This window comes from Doryrhamphus excisus, chromosome 5, assembly GCF_030265055.1.
Source record: "Doryrhamphus excisus isolate RoL2022-K1 chromosome 5, RoL_Dexc_1.0, whole genome shotgun sequence".
NCBI classification, from domain to species: Eukaryota; Metazoa; Chordata; class Actinopteri; order Syngnathiformes; family Syngnathidae; genus Doryrhamphus; species Doryrhamphus excisus.
In genome coordinates, this window is record NC_080470.1 from 679318 (window position 1) to 704462 (window position 25145).

Here is a 25145-nt window from a genome sequence, read left to right on the forward strand (position 1 = left end):
AAAAATCCACCCAACCACCTGAATAATTATTATTAGCGATAATTTGTATACATCCAGGCTATTACCCAAGTGTTTTGTTTTGTTTGTTTTGTTTGTTGACACCAAAGTGTGTTGTGTGTTGCGCCATGCCATCATGCAATCTGGCATAAACAAACAATGCACCCAAATCCCCCGATATCGGGCCAATAATTATTGGTAGCGATAATTTATATACATTCAGGCTATTACCCAAGTGTTTTGTTTTGTTTGTTGACACCAAAGTGTGTTGTGTGTTTTGTGGTGTGTGTTGTGTCATGCCACCATGCAAGCTGGCATAAACAAACAATCCACCCAACCACCTGAATAATTATTGGTAGCGATAATTTGTATACATCCAGGCTATTACCCAAGTGTTTTGTTTTGTTTGTTTTGTTTGTTGACACCAAAGTGTGTTGTGTGTTTTGTGGTGTGTGTTGTGTGTTGTGTCATGCCACCATGCAAGCTGGCATAAACAAACAATCCACCCAACCAAGCACCCACCCACCCACCCACCACAAAAGCAAATGTCCCAGCTTCCCTCCGTTCCACCTTAACACTACTCTCCCTCGTTGCCGGTAGCCGGCGCTGAAACCTGAGCCGAGCGGCGGCCAAATTTAGCCCCCACACAGCCAGCACACCAAGCCTGGGACAGTTGGGACACCAGACCCTGAACCTGAGAGGTGGTCTTGCTGCGGCTTTCCCGACCAATCGGGGAGAGAAGCTTCATTTTTGGCCAATCCTGCTGAACAAAACGAGGCGAAAAAACTGGAAGAGCGACAGCAGCTGAAGACATTTGGACGAAAAAGCTCAACTGAAGGCGAGTTGGAGTCCTTTTTTTTTTCTTTATTAACATTGATTATCCTTTATCGGAATATTACAGATGTTTTATTGTGTTTATATTTCAGGACATTATATTTCTTTCATATATGGCACCATTAATACACAGAATAAAAATGCTGCTAAGATATACCAGGCTTATGTGGAAAGTTTCCACATTCATATTTAATGCTGTTGCTCTCAGTCAACACCGCGTTTAAGTCCAATTCATCAATTAATCAATTGATTAATTCATCAATTCAACGCAACAGTGCTGTGTCAATCATACCTGTGCAGATTCCAAAGGTATGAGACTCGCGGCCTATCGTCAGGGTGGGCGTCGTCACGCCCTCGGCCCAGTCCAGGAGGATTAAAAATAACAACAGCTGCTCTTCAGGACGCCATACGGGCGACCCGAGCACTTGCCTGCGCGAGGAGATAAACATTGGCGTTCATAACATGTGCCTGACGTGTCTTGCAGGATGCAGGACGGGAGTTGGAACCAGCCACTCCCTATCTCTCTGCTGCTCAAGGACCCGGCAGGAGGCGGCGTCGCTGGCGCCGAGGAGGGCGACGGTGCCGCGTTGACCGACGGCGCAGATCTGGAGGCCGGCGATGGCGACTTTGCGGACCTCGATGCTTTCCTCAACGCCGAGGAGATCAACCGCAGTTTGGACCTGGCCTGGGAGGCCTTTGGTGACATGCCAGAAGATCAGCACGCTCCTAATTGCCAGGCGCAGGACCTCCAGCCGACGCCTTCAGACGCCTCAGTCCAGCCGAGTAACCCCCCCAGCGCAGAAGACGAGAACATATCACCTGGAGAGTCTCCACCCTGTCCTGAGAAGGTCACCTGCCACAAGCCTGCCCGGCCCGTTTACAAGCAGGATAAACCTCGGCTTCTTCACGAAGGCTTGGAGCTCAACGACCGCACGTCCTCGGCCACCGAGTTCTGCAGCCGGGCCGCCACCTTCATCGAGGAGCTCTCGTCCATCTTCAAAGGTTCCGCACACATGGAGCAGGAGTCGGTGTCCCCTGATAGCGGATATCTTTCTCCCGGGAGCCGGCGGCCGCCAGCCCCCGCTGGTGCCTCCTCGTCGCCGGGCCAGCCGGAGCAGATCAAGCACCCGCAACCGGACGCAGACGCGCCACCGGCAGGACCGCAGGGTGCGGTGTCTGCCGCTGAAGAGTACCAACGCATCGGCGTTCCGTCCACGTCTGGATCTCTGTCGCCTCCGTGCTTCCTCCAGAAGCTGAAGAGTCAGGAAGTAGCAGAGGGGAGCCCCATTCGCCTGGAATGTCGAGTCAGCGGGAATCCACTGCCGCTCATAAGGTATGATGTCATCACTTTTTATTACTTTCATTCTTTTTACTTGGATTTCATATCAAAAGTTGAATATCCTAATGGTAATGGTAATGGTAATGGTAATGGTAATGCTAATGCTAATGCTAATGCTAATGCTAATGCTAATGCTAATGCTAATGCTAATGCTAATGCTAATGCTAATGCTAATGGTTTAATTTCATTTGAACATGCATCAGATTCCAATTGAGTGCATCCCATAATCAGTTCCCAGTTCCACATGTCCAAAAGGAGTAGGAAGAAGCAAAGCTTATTAAATCCTACCCCTCCATCTGGTACTTTTACAATCACTAACTGTTACATTTGTTCACTTCCTGCTTTCCTAATATACTTTAAGGTTTTTTTTTATCATTTAAATTTTGTTTTTTATTTTTGTCAAATCAGTTCCCAGTTCCACATGTCCAAAAGGAGTAGGAAGAAGCAAAGCTTATTAAATCCTACCCCTCCATCTGGTACTTTTACAGTCAGTAACTGTTACATTTGTTCACTTCCTGCTTTTTTTAAATTATTTATTTTTTTAATTTTTGTCAAATCAGTTCCCAGTTCCACATGTCCAAAAGGAGTAGGAAGAAGCAAAGCTTATTGAATCCTACCCCTCCATCCGGTACTTTTACAATCAGTAACTGTTACATTTGTTCACTTCCTGCTTTCCTTATATAGTTTAAGGGTTTTTTTAAAATAATTTTTTAAATTTTTGTCAAATCAGTTCCCAGTTCCATATGTCCAAAAGCAGTAGGAAGAAGCAAAGCTTATTAAATCCTACCCCTCCATCTTGTACTTTTACCATCAGTAACTGTTACATTTGTTCACTTCCTGCTTTCATAATATAATTTCAGTTTTTTTTTATTTTTTTATTTTGTCAAATCAGTTCCCAGTTCCACATGTCCAAAAGGAGTAGGAAGAAGCAAAGCTTATTAAATCCTACCCCTCCATCTGGTACTTTTACAATCACTAACTCTTACATTTGTTCACTTCCTGCTTTCATAATATAGTTTAAGGTTTTTTTTAAAATAATTTTTAAAATTTTTGTCAAATCAGTTCCCAGTTTCACATGTCCAAAAGGAGTAGGAAGAAGCAAAGCTTATTCAATCCTACCCCTCCATCTGGTACTTTTACCATCAGTAACTGTTACATTTGTTCACTTCCTGCTTTCATAATATAGTTTAAGTTTTTTTTTTTGTTTTTTTTTTTTGTCAAATCAGTTCCCAGTTCCACATGTCCAAAAGGAGTAGGAAGAAGCAAAGCTTATTAAATCCTACCCCTCCATCTTGTACTTTCACAATCAGTAACTGTTACATTTGTTCACTTCCTGCTTTCCTAATATAGTTTAAGGTTTTTTTAAAATTATTTTTATTTTTGTCAAATCAGTTCCCAGTTCCACATGTCCAAAAGGAGTAGGAAGAAGCAAAGCTTATTAAATCCTACCCCTCCATCTGGTACTTTTACAATCACTAACTGTTACATTTGTTCACTTCCTGCTTTCCTAATATAGTTTAAGTTTTTTTTTTTTTAATTTTTTCAATTTTTTTTGGTCAAATCAGTTCCCAGTTCCACATGTCCAAAAGGAGTAGGAAGAAGCAAAGCTTATTAAATCCTACCCCTCCATCTGGTACTTTTACAATCAGTAACTCTTACATTTGTTCACTTGTAACGACAGAACGATGCATCCATGTGTATGAAGACACGGTCAGTAAAAATCTCGGATGGTTCTTCCTCCCTGCCGTGTTTATATTCCCTGCTGGTGAATGAATGCTGGTCTTTATCCTGAACTGTTGTCTCCCCCCTTTAGTTGCTTGCGACGGGGTGTGAAGTTTCACCCAACAAGGCGAGACTCTTCTTGCCCCTACAAGGTTCTCATCACATGTCCCAAAATACCCGCTAATCCACCTCAAATGTACGTCTCAGATGGGGACACAAACGGCTAAAAAAGTGACTCGACAGGACACTTTGTGGAATGTTTGATGTTGTTTTTGACAGGAATTTAACATGTGTTTCTTAGAAGTCCAGGTAGTACGGTTCAAGTCAGTTCACTGCCAGTAAACACGGGCAGGATGTCAGACCAGGTTACCGACATTATACGTAAACAAAAACAAAGACCACGTTCCATTTTGTGTTTCCTGCCGACCAGCCAGTACCCAAACAGAAGGGTGCCAAAAAGTGCTATGGTTCACTTATATTATTGCCAATGTCAATTTTTACTTTGACCACTTTGTTGACTATCTAGACCAGGGGTCGGCAACCTTTATTATGAAAAGAGCCATTTTACCCCCTTGCCCATTAGCGCCGCTAAACCCAGGTTTAAAACAACAACAACAACAAATAGAAATGCATATGTAACGGATGCCAACTTGTTGAGTTAGCATGGTTATCATCTTGGTTTTTGTTTTAGCTAGCTAGCTAACGGCTGTGATGAGCTCACATTCTGAGCCGATTATAAAAATTTGGGGGGAAAATTTTGGGGTGTCAAAGTAGTTCATATAAAAAAAGACGAGATGATTAAGTACTCTTGCTAGTACTGGAGATAAACTTACATAAATGTATGTGTAAATTACTGTAAAATTACATTGCCGCAAAGTTCCCATTTTTGATCTCAAATTTATTTTTTAGAAATGTCAAAAAAATGTTCCTTCATGTTTACCTGTGTGAAAGAGAACAGAATAGCATCCTGTCCGCTCATTCAATCACCAGAACTGAGCCAGGATGCATTCATGGTCTCACAAAAAGTTGGATTTTTTCAAGATGTGCATTTCCCCCTAAAAAAATATTTGAGAATAGCAAAGGGAGCCACAACAAAAAAGCCGAAGAGCCACATGCGGCTCTGGAGCCGCAGGTTGCTGACCCCTGATCTAGACTCAATGCCGCCTCTTGTGGCAGATAGCGGTATTGCACGGGACGCCGTGCCACCACGTTGACCCCAACATAAGACAAAATACCAGACAACTCCTTCTCGTCAAGACCGGCTTTGGGACCTTTTGCTTTATTTTGATGCTTTCTTGAGTCAAAAATGGCCGCTGAACTCCAGGGAAGGAAGCTAAAGTTGAGGCCACCGTGAGCGTGACTTCACAGCTTATTCCGCAAGCCCCGCCTACCACCTGAGTGGGGTCACGGAGCTTGCCAGTTTGTCAGCATGTGGCCGCGAATATCATGTTGCAGAAATGTTTATTACACGACGTGACTTTCTACAGCCTGTGTAATGTCATGGAAGTGTAATGGTAATGGTAATGGTAATGGTAATGGTAATGGTTTAATTTCATTTGAACATGCATCAGATATGTTGATATGATTACAATTGAGTGCATTTTTATTTTTATTTTTATTTTTATTTTTATTTTTATTTTTATTTTTATTTTTATTTTTATTTTTATTTTTATTTTTATTTTTATTTTTATTTTTATTTTTATTTTTATTTTTATTTTTATTTTTATTTTTATTTTTATTTTTATTTTTATTTTTTAGTTACATTTGTTCACTTCCTGCTTTCCCAATATATATTTTTTGGTTTTTTTGAATAATTTTTATTATTTTTTAATTTTTGTCATATCAGTTCCAAAAGGAGTAGGAAGAAGCAAAGCTTATTAAATCATACCCCTCCATCTGGTACTTTTACAATCACTAACTGTTACATTTGTTCACTTCCTGCTTTCCTAATATAGTTTACATTTTTTTTTTTGTTTTTTTTTGTTTTTGTCAAATCAGTTCCCAGTTCCACATGTCCAAAGGGAGTAGGAAGAAGCAAAGTTTATTAAATCCTACCCCTCCATCTGGTACTTTTACAATCACTAACTGTTACATTTGTTCATTTCCTGCTTTTTAAAAATTATTTATTTTAATTTTTTAATTTTTGTCAAATCAGTTCCCAGTTCCACATGTCCAAAAGGAGTAGGAAGAAGCAAAACTTATTAAATCCTACCCCTCCATCTGGTACTTTTACAACCAGTAACTGTTACATTTGTTCACTTCCTGCTTTCATAATATAGTTTAAGTTTTTTTTTGTTTTTTGTTTTTTTTTCATTTTTATTTAATTTAATTTTTTTGTCACGTACCATTCCATAGTTTGATTCCACATACTGAAATGCTATAGCTTTTTAACTTTTTTTAAACTTTTTTTTTGGCTTTGAAGTGTTACATCATCATCTGCTATTCCCACACTAAAATAAACAGAAATGTCATAGACAGTCCCTTGCAGTACCGATGCATCCTGAAGAAGGTGGGGGCGTGCGTGAGCTGTTAGGTGGGTGCTAATCTTCCTTGCACAGAGAAATTTATTTATGTATTTTTCCCTGGATTAGGTTAGGGTGCATGTGCAGCCAAGAAACATGGAACTAAATGAAGATAAAAGACTGTTTGCCCAGGACCGTACACCATTGTTCAACCGCTCAAAAGTCTTTGTAATTGGGCCTTGAAGGTTTTACACTCAGAGCCAATCACTTTTCATTATTGTCAGCTTTTTTTTTTTTTTTTTTTTGGCAAATTCAGTATTTGAGATTTTGCCATTCATGCAAGTTATTATATTGTTGGTACATTGCCTGGCTTCCATTCACACTGTAAGCAAATACAAATAGACGGTGTAGACATTGAAAGGGTGAAGGAAAATACATTTCTGGGGATCACAATACATGAAAATATGATCTGGAAACCTCATATTCCAAATATACAACATAAGGTGGACAGAAATATTTCAATATCGAACAAAGCTAAATTTGTTGTCAATCAGAAATCACTCCACACTCTTTATTGCTCTCTGGTTCTACCATATCTTACTTATTGTGTGGAAATATGGGATAATAACTATAAAAGCAATCTTCACTGGCTAAATGTACTGCAAAAAAGGCCAGTAAGGATAATTCATAATGCCGCCTACAGAGAACATACTAACTCCTTATTTGTAAAATGACAAATACTTCAACTTGCTGATATAGTTCATCTTCAAACAGCTAAAATAATGCATAAGGCTAAAAATAAGCAATTAGCTAAAAATGTCATCCAATACTTCTCTACAAGAGAGGAGAAATATGATCTCAGGGAAGAAGTACATTTGAAACACTTCTATGCTAGGACTACTTCGGCACGTGACACAAAAAAAATAAAAATTAAAATAAAAAAAAACCCTTAAACTATATTGGGAAAGCAGGAAGTGAACAAATGTCACAGTTACTATTGTACCCAGTATGTTATTATATGGTCATATCACCTCGTACTTTGGTACCTGACAAAAAATTAAAATTAAAATTAAAATTAAAATTAAAATTAAAATTAAAATTAAAATTAAAATTAAAATTAAAATTAAAATTAAAATTAAAATTAAAATTAAAATTAAAATTAAAATTAAAATTAAAATTAAAATTAAAATTAAAATTATATTATGAAAGCAGGAAGTGAACAAATGTAACAGTTAGTGATTGTAAAAGTACCAGACGGAGGGGTAGGATTTAATAAGCTTTGCTTCTTCCTACTCCTTTTGGACATGTGGAACTGTAAAAATAAAAATAAAATTAAAAATAAAAATTAAAAAAAAAACTATATTATGAAAGCAGGAAGTGAACAAATGTAACAGTTAGTGATTGTAAAAGTACCAGACGGAGGGGTAGGATTTAATAAGCTTTGCTTCTTCCTACTCCTTTTGGACATGTGGAACTGTAAAAATAAAAATAAAAATAAAAATAAAAATAAAAATAAAAATAAAAATAAAAATAAAAATAAAAATAAAAATAAAAATAAAAATAAAAATAAAAATAAAAATAAAAATAAAAATAAAAATAAAAATAAAAATAAAAATAAAAATAAAAAACTATATTATGAAAGCAGGAAGTGAACAAATGTAACAGTTAGTGATTGTAAAAGTACCAGACGGAGGGGTAGGATTTAATAAGCTTTGCTTCTTCCTACTCCTTTTGGACATGTGGAACTGTAAAAATAAAAATAAAAATAAAAATAAAAATAAAAATAAAAATAAAAATAAAAATAAAAATAAAAATAAAAATAAAAATAAAAATAAAAATAAACTATATCATGAAAGCAGGAAGTGAACAAATGTAACAGTTTGTACCAGTTTGATTGTAAAAGTACCAGATGAAGGGGTAGGATTTAATAAGCTTTGCTTCTTCCTACTCCTTTTGGACATGTGGAACTGGGAACTGATTATGGGATGCACTCAATTGGAATCTGATGCATGTTCAAATGAAATTAAACCATTACCATTACCATTACCATTACCATTACCATTCCCATAGTTGTAAGGAGCATACTGAAAGAAGCTGAAGAAGGCAACAAGGAGCCAAGGTTCATTGCCTCATTCTCCACTTTGGAGTAGTTTGAGTCACGCTGCCCTCCGGTCAGCAGCACATCTGCTGTGCTCACCTGTGCCATGACATGACATGGCGTTCCACAAGGCGAGGCCATTACCTTCATCTTTCAGTCATCTCCCCTTTGATGGCTTATTGGAAGCTTTTATTCTTCCTGGATGTTGCACCGCTGCCAAGAATGTCTGCGTTTGATGTGGAGCCATGTTCTAGTTGCCTTTTTTTTTTTCTCTCTTTCACAATACTTACTAAAAGAGTTAAAAAAAAAAACTTTTACGAGCGGATGAGAGGAGCGTCGGGACTCATAAAGTCCAGCTTACCGTGTGCGTGTGACAAAGTAACAGCTGTGTGAGCGCTAAACGGACATGGATCTTCTCCATGCCAGTTGCATGGAATACGGGAATAACGCTGAGCTCCGACACAGTCCTCGAACCTTTCTGGTCCGTTTGGTTCCAAACGAGGATAATACCACCTGACATGATCTGCTCCAAGACACATTCATGGAAACTCTTAGCTAACTAGCCAGGACTAATTCCTCTTTAGACCCCCACATGTGAACGACCCCTACAGTGGCGTCTTCTCTTAAAGGGAAAGTGCACTTTTTTTTGGGGGGGGGGGATTTTACCGATCATTAAAACGGCTCCAAAAAGTTCCAACAAGGTTTTATGGTCCCGTGAGCATGTACTAGCACAGGGGTGGGCAAACTACGGCCCGGGGGCCACATCCGGCCCGCCAAGTGCTTGAATACGGCCCACCTGTTCTTTCCAAAGTATTTCATTTAAACTCAACATACAACCTGACATCAAGGCTTGAGCCTTAATAATATCATTAATAAAATATTATTAATTATTGACATTATTAATAATTAATAATAATATTAAATAAAATAACAATTATTATTAATAATAGTAATTATTATTAATAATAATACTAAATAAAAAATATTGAATAATAATAATAATAATTATTATTATTGTTATTATAATACATTTAATTTATATCACACTTTACATCAAATAAATCATCTCAAAGTGCACATATAGCAGATTGCATGACACTTTTACATGTAAAACGTGTGTAAAATATACGTGTAAAAATTGACCGTTACGTGTAAAATATTATATAGTCTGGCCCCCCCCCCCGTCAGTTGTTGTTAAATCAATGCGGCCCACAAGTCAAAAAGTTTGCCCACCCCTGTACTAGCATGTAGTACTCGCAGTATTTTGCTTATTTTAAGGAATAGCGGAACCATCCTGGGTGCTTTGATTTCATCATCATACACTGCAAGTAGGGCTGCACGGTGGTCGAGTGGTTAGCGCACAGCTAGGAGACCCGAGTTCAATTCCACCCTCGGAGTTTGCATGTTCTCCCCGTGCATGCGTGGGTTTTCTCCGGGTACTCCGTTTTCCTCCCACATTCCAAAAACATGCTAGTGTGCTAACATGCTAAACATGCTAATTGGCCACTCCAAATTGTCCATAGGTATGAATGTGAGTGTGAATGGTTGTTTGTCTATATGTGCCCTGGGATTGGCTGGCCACCAGTCCAGGGTGTACCCCGCCTCCCTCGGCCGAAAACAGCTGGGATAGGCTCCAGCACCCCCACGACTCTCGTGAGGAATGAATGAATAAAAGTTACTGGAAAACAACAACAACATGAGAGCAGGTGTGACTGTGGTGCAGTCTGCGGGGCCTTTTGTGACCTGAGGCTATTTTGTCATTGGCCTGTTATGCATTCTCAAAACAGATGAAAAATAAAAAAATATATAAAAAAAATCAGCAGGCATTTTTACAAGAATAAAGTCCAAATATTGACAAAAAAAAAGTTGTCATTTACTGACAAAAAGTTATAATTTTCCAAGAATAAAGTGGGAATATTATGTGGAAAAATAATGTCATTTTAGTAGCATAAAATAGATTACATTTTAAAAGTAATAATATTATGAAAAACAAAAAAAAAAGTTGTAATTTTTGGAAAATTAGGTTGGGTAAAAAGTTACACTCACAGTATCACTCGGATACTGTGAACATCCAGCAGCAACACAACATTTTGGCATGACTACTATTTTGATGAAAAATATACTGAACCTGGGCTGCACAGCGGACGAGTGGTTAGCATACAGGCTTCACAGCTGGGAGACCCGAGTTCGATTCCAACCTCGGCCATCTCTGTGTGGAGTTTGCATGTTCTCCCCGTGCATGCGTGGGTTTTCTCCGGGTACTCCGGTTTCCTCCCACATTCCGAAAACATGCTAGGTTAATTAGCGACTCCAAATTGTCCATAGGTATGAATGTGAGTGTGAATGGTTGTTTGTCTATATGTGCCCTGTGATTGGCTGGCCACCAGGCCAGGGTGTACCCCGCCTTTTGCCCGAAGACAGCTGGGATAGGCTCCAGCACCCCCACGACAGTATCACTCGGATACTGTGAACATCCAGCAGCAACACAACATTTTGGCATGACTACTATTTTCATGAAAAATATACTGAACCAGGGATGAGTGGTTTGCACGTAGGCCTCACAGCTAGGAGACCCGAGTTCAATTCCACCCTCTCCCCTCTATATGTACCTTGTGATTGGCTGGCCAATCACAGTCCATATACACAGTCCTAATATACACATTAGCATTCAATAAGGTCATGAAATCCTACCTTTATGACTTCCTGCATAGTATCAACATCAACAAAATAGTAAAAATAAAGTATCTGTGCAGTGTGGGGGGTTAAAGTTAGACGGTGCGTTTATGGACCATTGAACACAGTGGGATAACGTGTGTGTGTGTGTGTGGCAACAGTCGCCGCCGCCATCTGTCTTGTACTTACCAGGTGCTGCCATGTCAAAGTGGTCTTTTTAGACCCTGCCTGACTCATGCCAGCTATTTTTGTGGCATCCTAACTGGGGTTCCCCAAGAGGTTTGGCAAATGTCACGTTTCATACAGTCCCGCGTCAGACGTTTCCATGGTGACCGGGGCTTCATTTATTACCGTCAATCATGCATTCATTCATTTTTTACCGCTTATCCTCACGAGGGTAGCGAGGGGTGCTGGAGCCTATATATAGACAAACAACCATTCACACTCACATTCATACCTATGGACAATTTGGAGTCATGCTAACATGCTAACTCCACACAGAGATCGAACCTGGGTCTCCTCGCTATGTGACAGAATATGAAATTGTATACCTTTTTCTAACAATTACTCAGGGGTATTAATTGTTATAAAAATTGCATGGAGTGCCGCATGAAAGCTCCTGCGGGCTGTTTATGGTCCCGGCCCCACATGTTGCCTACCCCCGCTTTAGCCTGTTTCAACCTGCCAAAATCTTATAGACATCATTTTCATAAAACCCACGCATGCACGGGGAGAACATGCAAACTCCACACAGAGATAGCCGAGGGTGGAATTGAACTCGGGTCTCCTAGCTGTGAAGCCTGTGTGCTAACCACCCGTCCGCCGTGCAGCCCTGGTTCAGTATATTTTTCATCAAAATAGTAGTCATGCCAAAATGTTGTGTTGCTGCTGGATGTTCACAGTATCCGAGTGATGCTGTCGTGGGGATGCTGGAGCCTATCCCAGCTGTCATCCATCCATTTTCTATTTTCAGCTTATCCTCATTAGCCTATCCCAGTTGACTTTGGGAGAAAATAACATTTTTCTTTAATATCTCAAGTCTATGCTACTAAAATTATAATCTTTTTCCTCATAATATTATGAATTATTCTGCTAAAAATTTGACTTTTTTTCTTGTTGGAATACAACTTTATTCTTTTAATAGCTTCACTTCAGCCTCATAAAATCATAGCTAATTTTTTTTATTTTTGCTGTAGTTTTTTTCCAACTTTCTTCTTGTAATTTTTTTTCTTCCAAATTATGACTTTATTCCCATCATATTGACTTTATTTTCATAACATTATAACTTTTTACCCAACCTAATTTTCCAAAAATTACAACTTTATTTGTATTTTTTTAGTTTTTCATCATGTTATTACTTTTAAAATGTAATGTATTTTTATGCTACGAAAATGACATTATTTTTCCACATAATATTCCCACTTTATTCTTGGAAAATTATAACTTTTTGTCAGTAGATGACAACTTTTTTTCTCAATATTTGGACTTTATTATTGTAAAAATGTTTTAAAAGTAATAACATGATGAAAAACAAAAAAAAACTACAAATAAAGTTGTAATTTTTTTAATTTTTTTAGGTTGGGTAAAAAGTTCACAGTATCACTCGGATACTGTGAACATCCAGCAGCAACACAACATTTTGGCATGACTACTATTTTGATGAAAAATATACTGAACCAGGGCTGCACAGCGGGCGAGTGGTTAGCACACAGGCTTCACAGCTAGGAGACCCGAGTTCAATTCCATCCTCAGCCATCTCTGTGTGGAGTTTGCATGCTCTCCCCGTGCATGCGTGGGTTTTCTCCGGGTACTCCGGTTTCCTCCCACATTCCAAAAAACATGCTAGGTTAATTAGCCACTCCAAATTATCCATAGGTATGAATGTGAGTGTGAATGGTTGTTTGTCTATATGTGTCCTGGGATTGGCTGGCTGGCCACCAGTCCAGGGTGTACCCCACTTCTCGCCCGAAGACAGCTGGGATAGGCTCCAGCACCCCTTGCGACTCTCGTGAGGATAAGCGTTAAAAAATGTTGTGTTGCTGCTGGATGTTCACAGTATCCGAGTGATACTGTGACTTTTTACCCAACCTAATTTTCCAAAAATTACAACTTTATTTGTAGTTTTTTTTTGTTTTTCATCATATTATTACTTTTAAAACGTAATCTATTTTTATGCTACTAAAATGATACTAAAATTAATTTTCCCACATAATATTCCCACTTTATTCTTGGAAAATTCTTGGACATATACTGTGAACATCCAGCAGCAACACAACATTTTGGCATGATTACTATTTTGATGAAAAATATACTGAACCTAGTGCGCAGACCTCACAGCTAGGAGACCAGGGTTCAATTCCACTCTTGTTGTTGAAATTTATATTTTATTTATCTTGTGTGGAATCTGGCGACTCGGGAATGCCCCGCCTTCCTCAGTCGGAGCATTGCATGAACTCCGGTGTGCATGTGTCATTGCTTGGTGTGTGTGTGTGTGTGTGTGTGTCAAGCTAAGGTTGAGAGTACACCACAGTCTTCCGACTAAACGGGAGAAGCAGCACAGCTCAGGTATGACTCATTTGAAATGTTTGATTGGCATGTATATTGAAATATAGACATTTTTAAATGTTAAAATTTTAAAAAATTGTCATTGTTTTCTATTTCGTGTGTCAGATTTAATTGGAAAGATTTGCCGTCTTGCTTGAAATCGGTGCTGTTTAAATAGTGAAATGGCCCCCCCCTCAAGGATTTTGACCTGCCAATGTGTATGAATTTTTTTTACATTATGAGTTTGATTTTTTAATACGCTTTTATGCTTCACTGCTCTCCATTTTGTCGCATTTTTCCTTATTCAGGTTCGAGTTGAGTCTGTACATTAAAGATAAACAAACTTATATTATCACTTTTTCAATAGTATTTCAAATCGGGGCGGACACAAATATATTTCTGTCCCCCAGTGGGGCGTGACTGAAAATAATTGTGTACCGCAGCTTTAAATATAGTCAATTGTCAGTGTGTGTGTGTGTGTGTGTGTGTGTGTGTGTGTGTACACCAGCTGCCGCACATGTCCGTCACTAGAAACCTTGTTGTCGCACCCTCACAGAGTCATTAGGTGCTAGATTACATATTATGATTTTTTGACAATTTTTCATACAAATTAATAATTACATGTAAAGTAATTACATTACATGCAATGACATTTACTTAAATCGACTTAAAAGTCAAATTTCAGGCATATTGTTGGACATCTTTTTTTTTAAATCTAATTATATCGGGTCCAGAATGACGCTCCTTGTATAAAGTATGAATAAATAAATAAATAAAAACCATCTCAGCGCTGCTTCCGGTCCGAGTTCGTCATCTGCAGCTGTCTACTGTCCGGAATTTTCCTGTGAACTCTGACCCTCAATGCTGGTGATTGACATTCCTGCATGTATTAACTAACTGGGACGCTTCCATGCTGTTCAATGGGAGCTTTCGACTGTGGAATATCTTCATGCTGGCTGCACGGCGGGCGAGTGGTTAGCGCGTAGACCTCACAGCTAGGAGACCAGCCAGGGTTCAATTCCACCCTCCCCCCCCCCCCACAACAGTATCACTCGGATACTGTGAACATCCAGCAGCAACGCAACATTTTAGCATGACTGCTATTTTGATTTAAAATATACTGAACCAGGGCTGCACGGCGGTCAAGTGGTTAGCGCGCAGACCTCACAGCTAGGAGACCAGCCAGGGTTCAATTCCACCCTCCTCCCCCACAACAGTATCACTCGGATACTGTGAACATCCAGCAGCAACACAACATTTTGGCATGACTACTATTTTGATGAAAAATATACTGAAGCAGGGCTGCACGGCGGTCAAGTGGTTAGCGCGCAGACCTCACAGCTAGGAGACCCGAGTTCAATCCCACCCTCGGCCATCTCTGCATGTTCTCCCCGTGTATGCTAAAACATGCTAGGTTAATTAGCCACTCCAAATTGTCCATATGTATGAATGTGAGTGTGAATGGTTGTTTGTCTATATGTGCCCTGGGATTGGCTGGCCACCAGTCCAGGGTGTACCCTGCCACTTTGAACATCCAGCAGCAACACAACATTTTGGCGTGACTACTATTTTGATGAAAAATATACTGAAAAGGACATTGGTGAACCTGTAATTTGCATTAATGCAGGTAAGACGCTGCCTGTATGCGCACTCTATAATGCTACACAGACTACTCCTTGCTTACTGTATGCGGGAGTACCCATGTTAAAAAAAACACTCAGGTAGATCCACCAATTGTAGTGAAAAGAACATTGGTGAACCTGTAATTTGCATTAATGCAGGTAAGACGCTGCCTGTATGCGCACTCTATAATGCTACACCGACTACTCCTTACTTACCGTATGCGGGACTACCCGTGTTAGAATGAAGAATGAACCCTTGAAGTGTGGTTAGGAGCTACCTCCACCTTGCCTGCCCGAGTAGGAGCACCCATTGTCGGACACACTTTGTCAGAGCCACCACTGGAGCTCAGAAGCGCCATGTTTACTAAGTGTAAACAATCTTGGTACAATATCAGTAGTGGAAATGTGGTCATTACATGTTTTTTTTGCGGGAGAAAAGGACATTGGTGAACCTGTTATTTGCATTAATGCAGGTAAGACGCTGCCTGTATGCGCACTCTATAATGCTACACAGACTACTCCTTACTTACCGTATGCGGGACTACCCGTGTTAGAATGAAGAATGAACCCTTGAAGTGTGGTTAGGAGCTACCTCCACCTTGCCTGCCCGAGTAGGAGCACCCATTGTCGGACACACTTTGTCAGAGCCACCACTGGAGCTCAGAAGCGCCATGTTTACTAAGTGTAAACAATCTTGGCACAATATCGGTAGTGGAAATGTGGTCATTACATGTTTTTTTTTCCAAAAAAGGACATTGGTGAACCTGCAATGAACGCTGCCTGTATGCGCACTCTATAATGCTACACAGAACAACTCCTTACTTACACAAAATACGGTGAAATCGTATGCAACCCAAGACGTCACAGGGAGCCAGTGTTAGAAAAAAAAAAATGAAACCGAGCATTCAGTTCAACTTCCAAATTCCGTTGATTCGCAATCAAGATGGCTACCCTTCTTTGTCCTCATCAAGGTGGTTCTGCGAAGGCCGCGAGCTCCACAACTCCCCCGACATCCAGATCTGGAGGGATGGTGACCTGCACACTCTGGTGATCGCCGAAGCCTTCGAGGACGACACCGGGCGTTACACCTGCGTGGCCTCCAACAGCCTCGGAGCGGACAACACCTCAGCGGAAGTTTACATCGAAGGTCGGCGAAGGTTACTTCATTCGGCTACACCGTGTGTGTATATAACGGAGTACTATGATTGGTCTCGCTGCAGGAGCTTCATCATCAGACTCGGACGGAGAAGGAGCGTCATCAAAGTCCAGATCCGGAAACATGCCTCAGTAGGTGTTGACATTCTTCCTGTCGTCGTTCAATTCCGCCCGCGCGATATTGTGGTTTTTCACAAAAGAATAAATGATAGCTGTTTCTTACTATGGTCTATTATTAGTCAAAATGTATGGAAATGGTATGTCCCACATCATAGAGTGAAAAAAAAAAAGATCCTCCCATCCCATGTGGAAGTGGTACGTTTTCTTCCAGCCAGTTTTCAAAAGCTGTCCCTCTTGATCAGGGGTGGGCAAATATTTTGACTCGTGGGCCGCATTGAGTTAACAAAATTGTCCGGGGAGCCAGAACATATATTTATTTAATTTATTCCTTATAATTTTCCTTGAATTATTTGTCCAATTATTATTTGTCCAATCAGGAGCACTTTAAACATCACACCACATCAAACTACTACGATGTAATTTAATTTTACAGTTTTACACTCAGTTTGCCAGTTTGTATGTTAAAAGTTGAAATACTTACAAAGCAAGTGGCGGGCCGGATTCAAACGCTTGGCGGGCCGCATGTGGCCCCGGGCCGTAGTTTTCCCACCCCTGCTCTATTTACTGGCCATTTTTGATTATGTTCTAACTATGAAAATATTCAATTTATTAACATTGAATCCCATATGGGCTGCACGGCGGTCGAGTGGTTAGCGTGCAGACCTCACAGCTAGGAGACCAGGGTTCAATTCCACCCTCGGCCATCTCTGTGTGGAGTTTGCATGTTCTCCCCGTGCATGCGTGGGTTTTCTCCGGGTACTCCGGTTTCCTCCCACATTCCAAAAACATGCTAGGTTAATTAGCCACTCCAAATTGTCCATAGGTATGAATGTGAGTGTGAATGGTTGTTTGTCTATATGTGCCCTGTGATTGGCTGGCACCCCCATGACAGTATCACTCGGATACTGTGAACATCCAGCAGCAACACGACATTTTGGCATGACTACTATTTTCATGAAAAATATACTGAACCCGGGCTGCATGGTGGACGAGTGGTTAGCACGTAGGCCTCACAGCTAGGAGACCTGAGTTCAATCCCACCCTCGGCCATCTCTGTGTGGAGTTTGCATGTTCTCCCCGTGCATGCGTGGGTTTTATGAAAATGATGCCTATAAGATTTTGGCAGGTTGAAACAGGCTAAAGCGGGGGTAGGCAACATGTGGGGCCGGGGCCTTAAACAGCCCGCAGGAGCTTTCATGCGGCACTCCATGCAATTTTTATAACAATTAATACCCCTGAGTAATTGTTAGAAAAAGGTACACAATTTCATATTCTGCCACATAGCTAGGAGACCCAGGTTCGATCTCTGTGTGGAGTTAGCATGTTAGCGTGACTCCTAATTGTCCATAGGTATGAATGTGAGTGTGAATGGTTGTTTGTCTATATGTGCCCTGTGATTGGCCTGGCCACCAGTCCAGGGTGTACCCCGCCTCTCGCCCGAAGACAGCTGGGATAGGCTCCAGCACCCCCACAACAGTATCACTCGGATACTATGAACATCCAGCAGCAACACAACATTTTGGCATGACTACTATTTCCATGAAAAATATACTGAACCAGGGATGAGTGGTTTGCACGTAGGCCTCATAGCTAGGAGACCCGAGTTCAATTCCACCCTCTCTGTGTGGAGTTAGCATGTTAGCATGACTCCAAATTGTCCATAGGTATGAATGTGAGTGTGAATGGTTGTTTGTCTATATGTGCCCTGTGATTGGCTGGCCACCAGTCCAGGGTGTACCCCGCCTCTTCTCCGAAGACAGCTGGGATAGGCTCCAGCACCCCTGCAACCCTTGTGAGGATAAGTGGTAGAAAATGAATGAATGAATACTATATTGTGGAAATGGAACCAATGAAGCGACTGTATGTGATATATGATAATTATATTTGACAGCTCATTAGCATTAAAGCTACGCACACACAAAACAGTGTTCCTAAATGTGTTCAAAATAGTTTCAAATGGGACTATAAATTTAAAAAAAAACTTTATTTTTTTTTTTAGACTGCAGAAGAAAACCACTTCCATGTCCCTGACAATACGCTCGTCATCGCCCAAGACACCCGAGGTCCTGCCTCATCGCTCCACGTTGGTCCAGTCCCTGTCGCAGCCCCCGCAGCGGGTAATACCACATACCATTACCTTGTTCCAGGAACACCCAACATTGTTCTTGTGTATCATCCTCCAGATACAGAGCCCCGTGTCATCGCTGTACAGCGTTGATGTTTCAGGTCCGCCTCTCATCACAAAAGTAAGTCCAACTATGAAGATAAGATGAATTGAACATGATTTGGGAAATGGAATTATGGTAGATTGTTGCTTTGATTCGTGAGGTTGGCCTACACTAAATGTTTTAACGGGCCTTTGAACAGGACCCGATGCCTGCAGCCAACAAAATGCTGTGTTGTAATACATACGCCTCCACACACACACACACACACACACACACACACACACACACGTCATGGCATGCAGTCAACTAGGGTTCCTCCTGAGATGTTTCTTCTTCTATACGCTTGCATACTTACATACAGTCATTTAAATACATATATACGTAAGTATGCACGGAGCAAACCATTCATTCATTCATTCATTTTCTACCGCTTATCCTGCATGCTGGAGCCTATCCCAGCTGTCTTCAGGCGAGAGGCGGGGTACAACCTGGACTGGTGGCCAGCCAATCCGCATGAAAGCTCCTGCGGGCTGTTTATGGCCCGGGCCCCGCATGTTGCCTACCCCCGCTTCAGCCTGTTTCAACCTGCCAAAATCTTATAGGCATCATTTTCATAAAACCCACGCATGCACGGGGAGAACATGATGGCAGAGAGTGGAATTGAACTCGGGTGTCCTAGCTGTGTGGCCTGCGCGCTAACCACTCAGTTCATTCATTCATTTTCTACCTCTTATCCTCACGAGGGTCGTGATCGGTGCTGGAGCCTATCCCAGCTGTTTTCAGGCGTGTCTAAGACGTAAATAAGCTTTTTTTTTAAACATGATTAGAGCCCTCCATACATAAAATAACACCCCTATAGTCACTTTTACAATCCTATTACTCAATATAGTAGTAAAATAACAATATAATACTACATATATACCTCTCCGCTGTGCAGCCCTGGTTCAGTATATTTTTCATCAAAATAGTAGTCATGCCAAAATGTTGTGTTGCTGCTGGATGTTCACAGTATCCGAGTGATACTGTTGTGGGGGTGCTGGAGCCTATCCCAGCTGTCTTGGGGTGAGAGAGGCGGGGTACACCCTGGACTGGTGGACTACCTGACTGCTGCGCCCCGCCCCGTTTTTAGCCTTGTTTTAGCGCTGAATAAATGTATGGATATTGTATTTGAATGCATCTTTTACTCTGTTTTTACTCAACTCTATTTCTTTTTCTATTTCTATTTCTTTTTCTCTACTGTAAAGCATCTTTGAGTACACTGAAAAGTGCTATACAAATAAAATTTTAATTTAAAAAAAGTATAAATAATAATTTATAATAATAATGTATAATAATAAATTAAAAAATTAAAAAATTAAAAAATTAAAAAATTAAAAAATTTAAAAATTTAAAAATTTAAAAATTATTATTATTAGTAGTAGTATTATTAGTATTATTATTATTAAATATTCCTGCAAAAATATTAAATATTAATAAAAATATTAACCCTAACCCTATAAAAATAAAAATAAAAATAAAAATAAAAATAAAAATAAAAATAAAAATAAAAATAAAAATAAAAATAAAAATAAAAATAAAAATAAAAATAAAAATAAAAATAAAAATAAAAATAAAAATAAAAATTCAATTTCAAACAAAAAAAGTCACATTTGGAGTCTTTGGTCCAGAGACTACGCAGATAACTATAGCAAGCTTGCTTGTGAGCTGTCACCAGATAGACAGGCAAAATGTGTAAATAAAGATGGTAGAATAGTCGAACACTTGCATCAATGACATCAATAAGTTTCGACTGTGACAAGCTGTCATCAAATGACTCCACATTTCACTTTGTGTAGTCAATTAGTCAAATCAATACGTGGTATGTACTTTTATTTTTTCAGGTGTTGCAGGATGCCCAGGCGTCCGAGGGTCAAGTGGTGGTCCTGGAGTGCAGGGTCCGTGGAGGCCCACCTCTGCAGGTGAGGTGGTTCCGCCAAGGCGAGGAGCTCCTAGACTCCCCGGATTTTCGTATTCTCCAAAAAAGTAAGCCACATTCTTTGACGGTAGATTTTAAATTTACCGCCATATCTTTTAATACATATGTCTTTTTTTTTTTTTTTTTCCAAGAGCCTCGATCCGCAGCGGAGCAAGGTATGTCCCATACGTCTTTTCCCAAGCGTCAAATAGCATGATTGCATCAACAAAAGCAGTTACCTGTTGGACTTGGTGTCGTCAGATGTCGTAACCAGGCACTGAATCACAACGACATCGACATGCCTCACACGCTCGTGACATTTCAGACGTTCGCCGGCCCAGACTGTGACTCACCTAACCTCACCTCACCTCGTATCTCGACTTGGCTCCTGACTCACCAGTCTGCATGTCACTAGACTACACCACTGTCCTCCTAATGCATCCTTTAATGCATCATTACAAACAAATCGCACGTCCACACGACATTCCGGTTGGGATGTCTCGTTTTTTTTCCACTCAGCAAGTCAGCATATTCCAACAGTCGCTCCGTCACTTGTCGTTTGGGAACAACAGGAGATCAACCCATGATGGTCCCTACATGGTTTAATTTCAGCAGAACTCGTCTAGGAAATCTGAGAGAATTTCCAGCATTGTTATTGTATTGATGAATATACTCAATAAAAATACTATATTCTGATCACAATAGATGAAAATATGATCTGGAAACCTCATATTCCAAATATACAACATAAGGTGGCCAGAAATATTTCAATATTGAACAAAGCTAAATTTGTTCTCAATCAGAAATCACTCCACACTCTTTATTGCTCTCTGGTTCTATCATATCTTACTTATTGTGTGGAAATATGGGATCATAACTATAAAAGCAATCTTCACTGGATAAATGTACTGCAAAAAAGGTCAGTAAGGATAATTCATAATGCCGCCGAACATACAAACTCCTTGAATTGAACTCATTGAATTGAACTCATTGAATTGAACTCATTGAATTGAACTCATTGAATTGAACTCATTGAATTGAACAATTCAATTCAAATTCAATTCAAATTCAATTCAAATTCAATTCAAATTCAATTCAAATTCAATTCAAATTCAATTCAAATTCAATTCAAATTCAATTCAAATTCAATTCAAATTCAATTCAAATTCAATTCAAATTCAATTCAAATTCAATTCAAATTCAATTCAAATTCAATTCAAATTCAATTCAAATTCAATTCAAATTCAATTCAAATTCAATTCAAATTCAATTCAAATTCAATTCAAATTCAATTCAAATTCAATTCAAATTCAATTCAATCAGATTCAGTTCAGATTCAATTCAGATTCAATTCAGATTCAATTCAGATTCAATTCAGATCCAATTCAAATGCAATTCAGATTCAATTCAAATGCAATTCAGATTCAATTCAAATGCAATTCAGATTCAATTCGGATTCAATTCAGATTCAATTCAAATTTGATTGAAATCAAATTCGATTCAAATTCAATTAAAATGCAATACCAATTCAATCCAAATTCGGTTCGAATCCAATTCAAATTCGATTCGAATCCAATTCAAATTCAATTCGAATCCAAATCTAATCCCAATCCCAAAGCCAAATCAAATCCAAACCCAAGCCCAAAATCCAATCCAATCAAATCCATTCAAATCCAATCCCAAAACCAAATCCAAACCCAAGCCCAAAATCCAATCCAATCCAATCAAATCCATTCAAATCCAATCCCAAAACCAAATCCAAACCAAATCAAATCCAAACCCAAATCAAACCCAAACCGATCCAATCCAATCCAATCAAACTATATTATGGAAAGCAGGAAGTGAACAAATGTAAGAGTTAGTGATTGTAAAAGTACCAGATGGAGGGGTAGGATTTAATAAGCTTTGCTTCTTCCTACTCCTTTTGGACATGTGGAACTGGGAACTGATTATGGGATGCACTCAATTGGAATCTGATGCATGTTCAAATGAAATTAAACCATTACCATTACCATTACCATTACCATTTTAAAAGTTTAACACTGAAAATGTTTTCATCCACAACCCTGCTAAATTGTTACGAAACTGTCATGTCTGAGTTTTATAGCTGGTGTTACACAGTAGTGTTACGCAATAGCTGTCTGGGATTGAGTAGCCTTCAATGTGTTTTGTTTTTTTTTAATTCAGAGGAGATCTGTACCCTGGTGATTGCCGAGGCCTTTCCGGAAGACGGAGGTGTGTTCTGCTGCACCGCCTCCAACCCGTATGGTTCCGTTCAGAGCACAGCCAAGCTCACCGTCACTTCAGGTTGGTCTGGCGCTGATATATTTCCTCTTTCATGTACAGTCTGGATTTGTTTAAGTATTAGTATGAAGCGCTGCACACAGAAGGCTGGAAATGTGACAAAACGTGCACTCATACTGTATTGCCTGTGCTACTATTTCTCTGAAAAAAGCACCACATGGTGGCACTGTCATTAAATTTAAGTGCGCTACAGAACCGTAACTTTTTGTTACTGTTGAAGGTATTTGCTCAATTTTGCTAGCTAGATAATATAGAATATAGATAATATAGAAAAGTTCTCATATAGAATGAGAACCAGATTCTTTATTCCTGACAACAATACCTAATACAGACATCCGGACTTATCTGCAGTCCCTGTATGCCTACAAGTAAAAGGGTCTTATTACAGCGCAGCTGTAAAAAAGCACCCTTCCAAATTATAGAATGAGAACCAGATTGTTTATTCCTGACAACAATACTTAATACAGATGTCCGGGCTTATCTGCAGTCTCTGTATACCTACAAGTAAGCATGTCTTATTACAGCGCAGAAGTAAAAAAACACCCTTCCAAATTATAGCATGAGAACCATATTGTTTATTCCTGACAACAATACCTAATACAGACGCCCGGTCTTATCTGCAGTCCCTGTATGCCTACAAGTAAGCGTGTCTTATTACAGCGCAGCTGTAAAAAAAAAGCACTCTTCCAAATTATAGAATGAGAACTAGATTGTTTATTCCTGACAACAATACCTAATACAGACATCCGGGCTTATCTGCAGTCCCTGTATGCCTACAAGTAAGCATGTCTTATTACAGTGCAGTGGTAAAACAACACCCTTCCAAATTATAGCATGAGACCCAGATTGTTTATTCCTGACAACAATGCTTAATACATATGTCCGGACTTATCTGCAGTCCCTGTATGCCTACAAGTAAGCGGGTCTTATTACAGCGCAGCTTTGAAAAAGCACCCTTCCAAATTATAGAATGAGACCCAGATTGTTTATTCCTGACAACAATACCTAATACAGACGTCCGGTCTTATCTGCAGTCCCTGTATGCCTACAAGTAAGCGGGTCTTATTACAGCGCAGCTGTAAAAAAAAGCACCCTTTCAAATATGCGTACTCGATGTTTCCACCTTAACTGTCAGATGTCACGTTAGTCCTTTTTTGTGTGGGTGCGTGTATAAGTATCCTTTGTATTTGTGAGACTATGTGTTTGCTTTTATCTTTAGCTAGCAAAACTGAGCAGATACCTTCAAACGCTAATTACTGCTGCCGACAGTACTGAAGTGGAGGAATATTTTCCATTGGGTTGCTTTAGATTGTGCAGGCCTTGCGAAGCACTCAAAGCGAGGCTTGAATAAACAGGAAGTGCCTCAGATCAGAAGATACACAGCCTTGTAATCTTCTTCCAGGAGCGGGAATCAAACAAAATATTCCAATTTCCTTCATGTTTATCCCCCTCAGGATCCGAGGACTCATCCAGTAACGGCATGCCGGGAGATAGCCCAGGGTTTGAGGATGCGACGGCCTTCCCGCCACCTCCCCCTCTCACGGAGATCAGTCTCCTGGAGCTGCCACCCAAGAAGCTTCCTCAGCCTGCCGCGGAACCTCCTCATGTCAAAGAAGTGGAGTTGTGGACCACCGCGTCAGCAACGCCGCCGGCCCCCGAGGGAAAACACGAGCAGACAAGCTACGTGCCGAATGGACAACCTGCAACGCCGCCTTCTTCTTGCAGTCCACCCGTAGAGGTCACACCTCCACCACCACCTCCTCCTCCTCCTCCTCCTCCTCCTCCGCCATCTCCTCCTCCACTTCCAACCCAAATCCCACCTCCGACCCCTGGAAATTTGTCTCCATCCCCTGGGAAAGAGGGACCCCCGCTTCCTACCAAACCCAAACCAAAGCTGTGAGTACTCGTCACCGCCAGTTGTCTGTGCTTTGGGCGGGTGGTTGGGCATTCATTCATTCATTCATTCATTCATTCATTCATTCATTCATTCATTCATTCATTCATTCATTCATTCATTCATTCATTCATTCATTCATTCATTCATTCATTCATTCATTCATTCATTCATTCATTCATTCATTCATTCATTCATTCATTCATTCATTCATTCATTCATTCATTCATTCATTCATTCATTCATTCATTCATTCATT

The 25145-nt window shown here is 40.0% G+C and overlaps 1 protein-coding gene across 2 annotated transcripts in view; it reads left to right on the forward strand.

Annotated features, from left to right (window-relative positions):
- palld (palladin, cytoskeletal associated protein) overlaps positions 1–25145 on the forward strand; it is a 51849-nt gene that overhangs the window by 2802 nt on the left and 23902 nt on the right. Inside the window, exons 2-11 of one of the 2 annotated variants that reach the window (XM_058073165.1) lie at positions 598–835; positions 1316–2164; positions 16263–16438; positions 16512–16578; positions 18566–18683; positions 18750–18812; positions 20615–20756; positions 20841–20864; positions 22876–22995; positions 24447–24888. In XM_058073165.1, the coding sequence (XP_057929148.1) occupies positions 1317–2164; positions 16263–16438; positions 16512–16578; positions 18566–18683; positions 18750–18812; positions 20615–20756; positions 20841–20864; positions 22876–22995; positions 24447–24888 (2000 nt within the window). In that variant the 5' untranslated portion in view covers positions 598–835; position 1316. Of the gene's footprint in view, positions 1–597; positions 836–1301; positions 2165–16262; positions 16439–16511; positions 16579–18565; positions 18684–18749; positions 18813–20614; positions 20757–20840; positions 20865–22875; positions 22996–24446; positions 24889–25145 lie in introns of those variants that run through there. The other variant, XM_058073166.1, reaches the window with a different exon arrangement.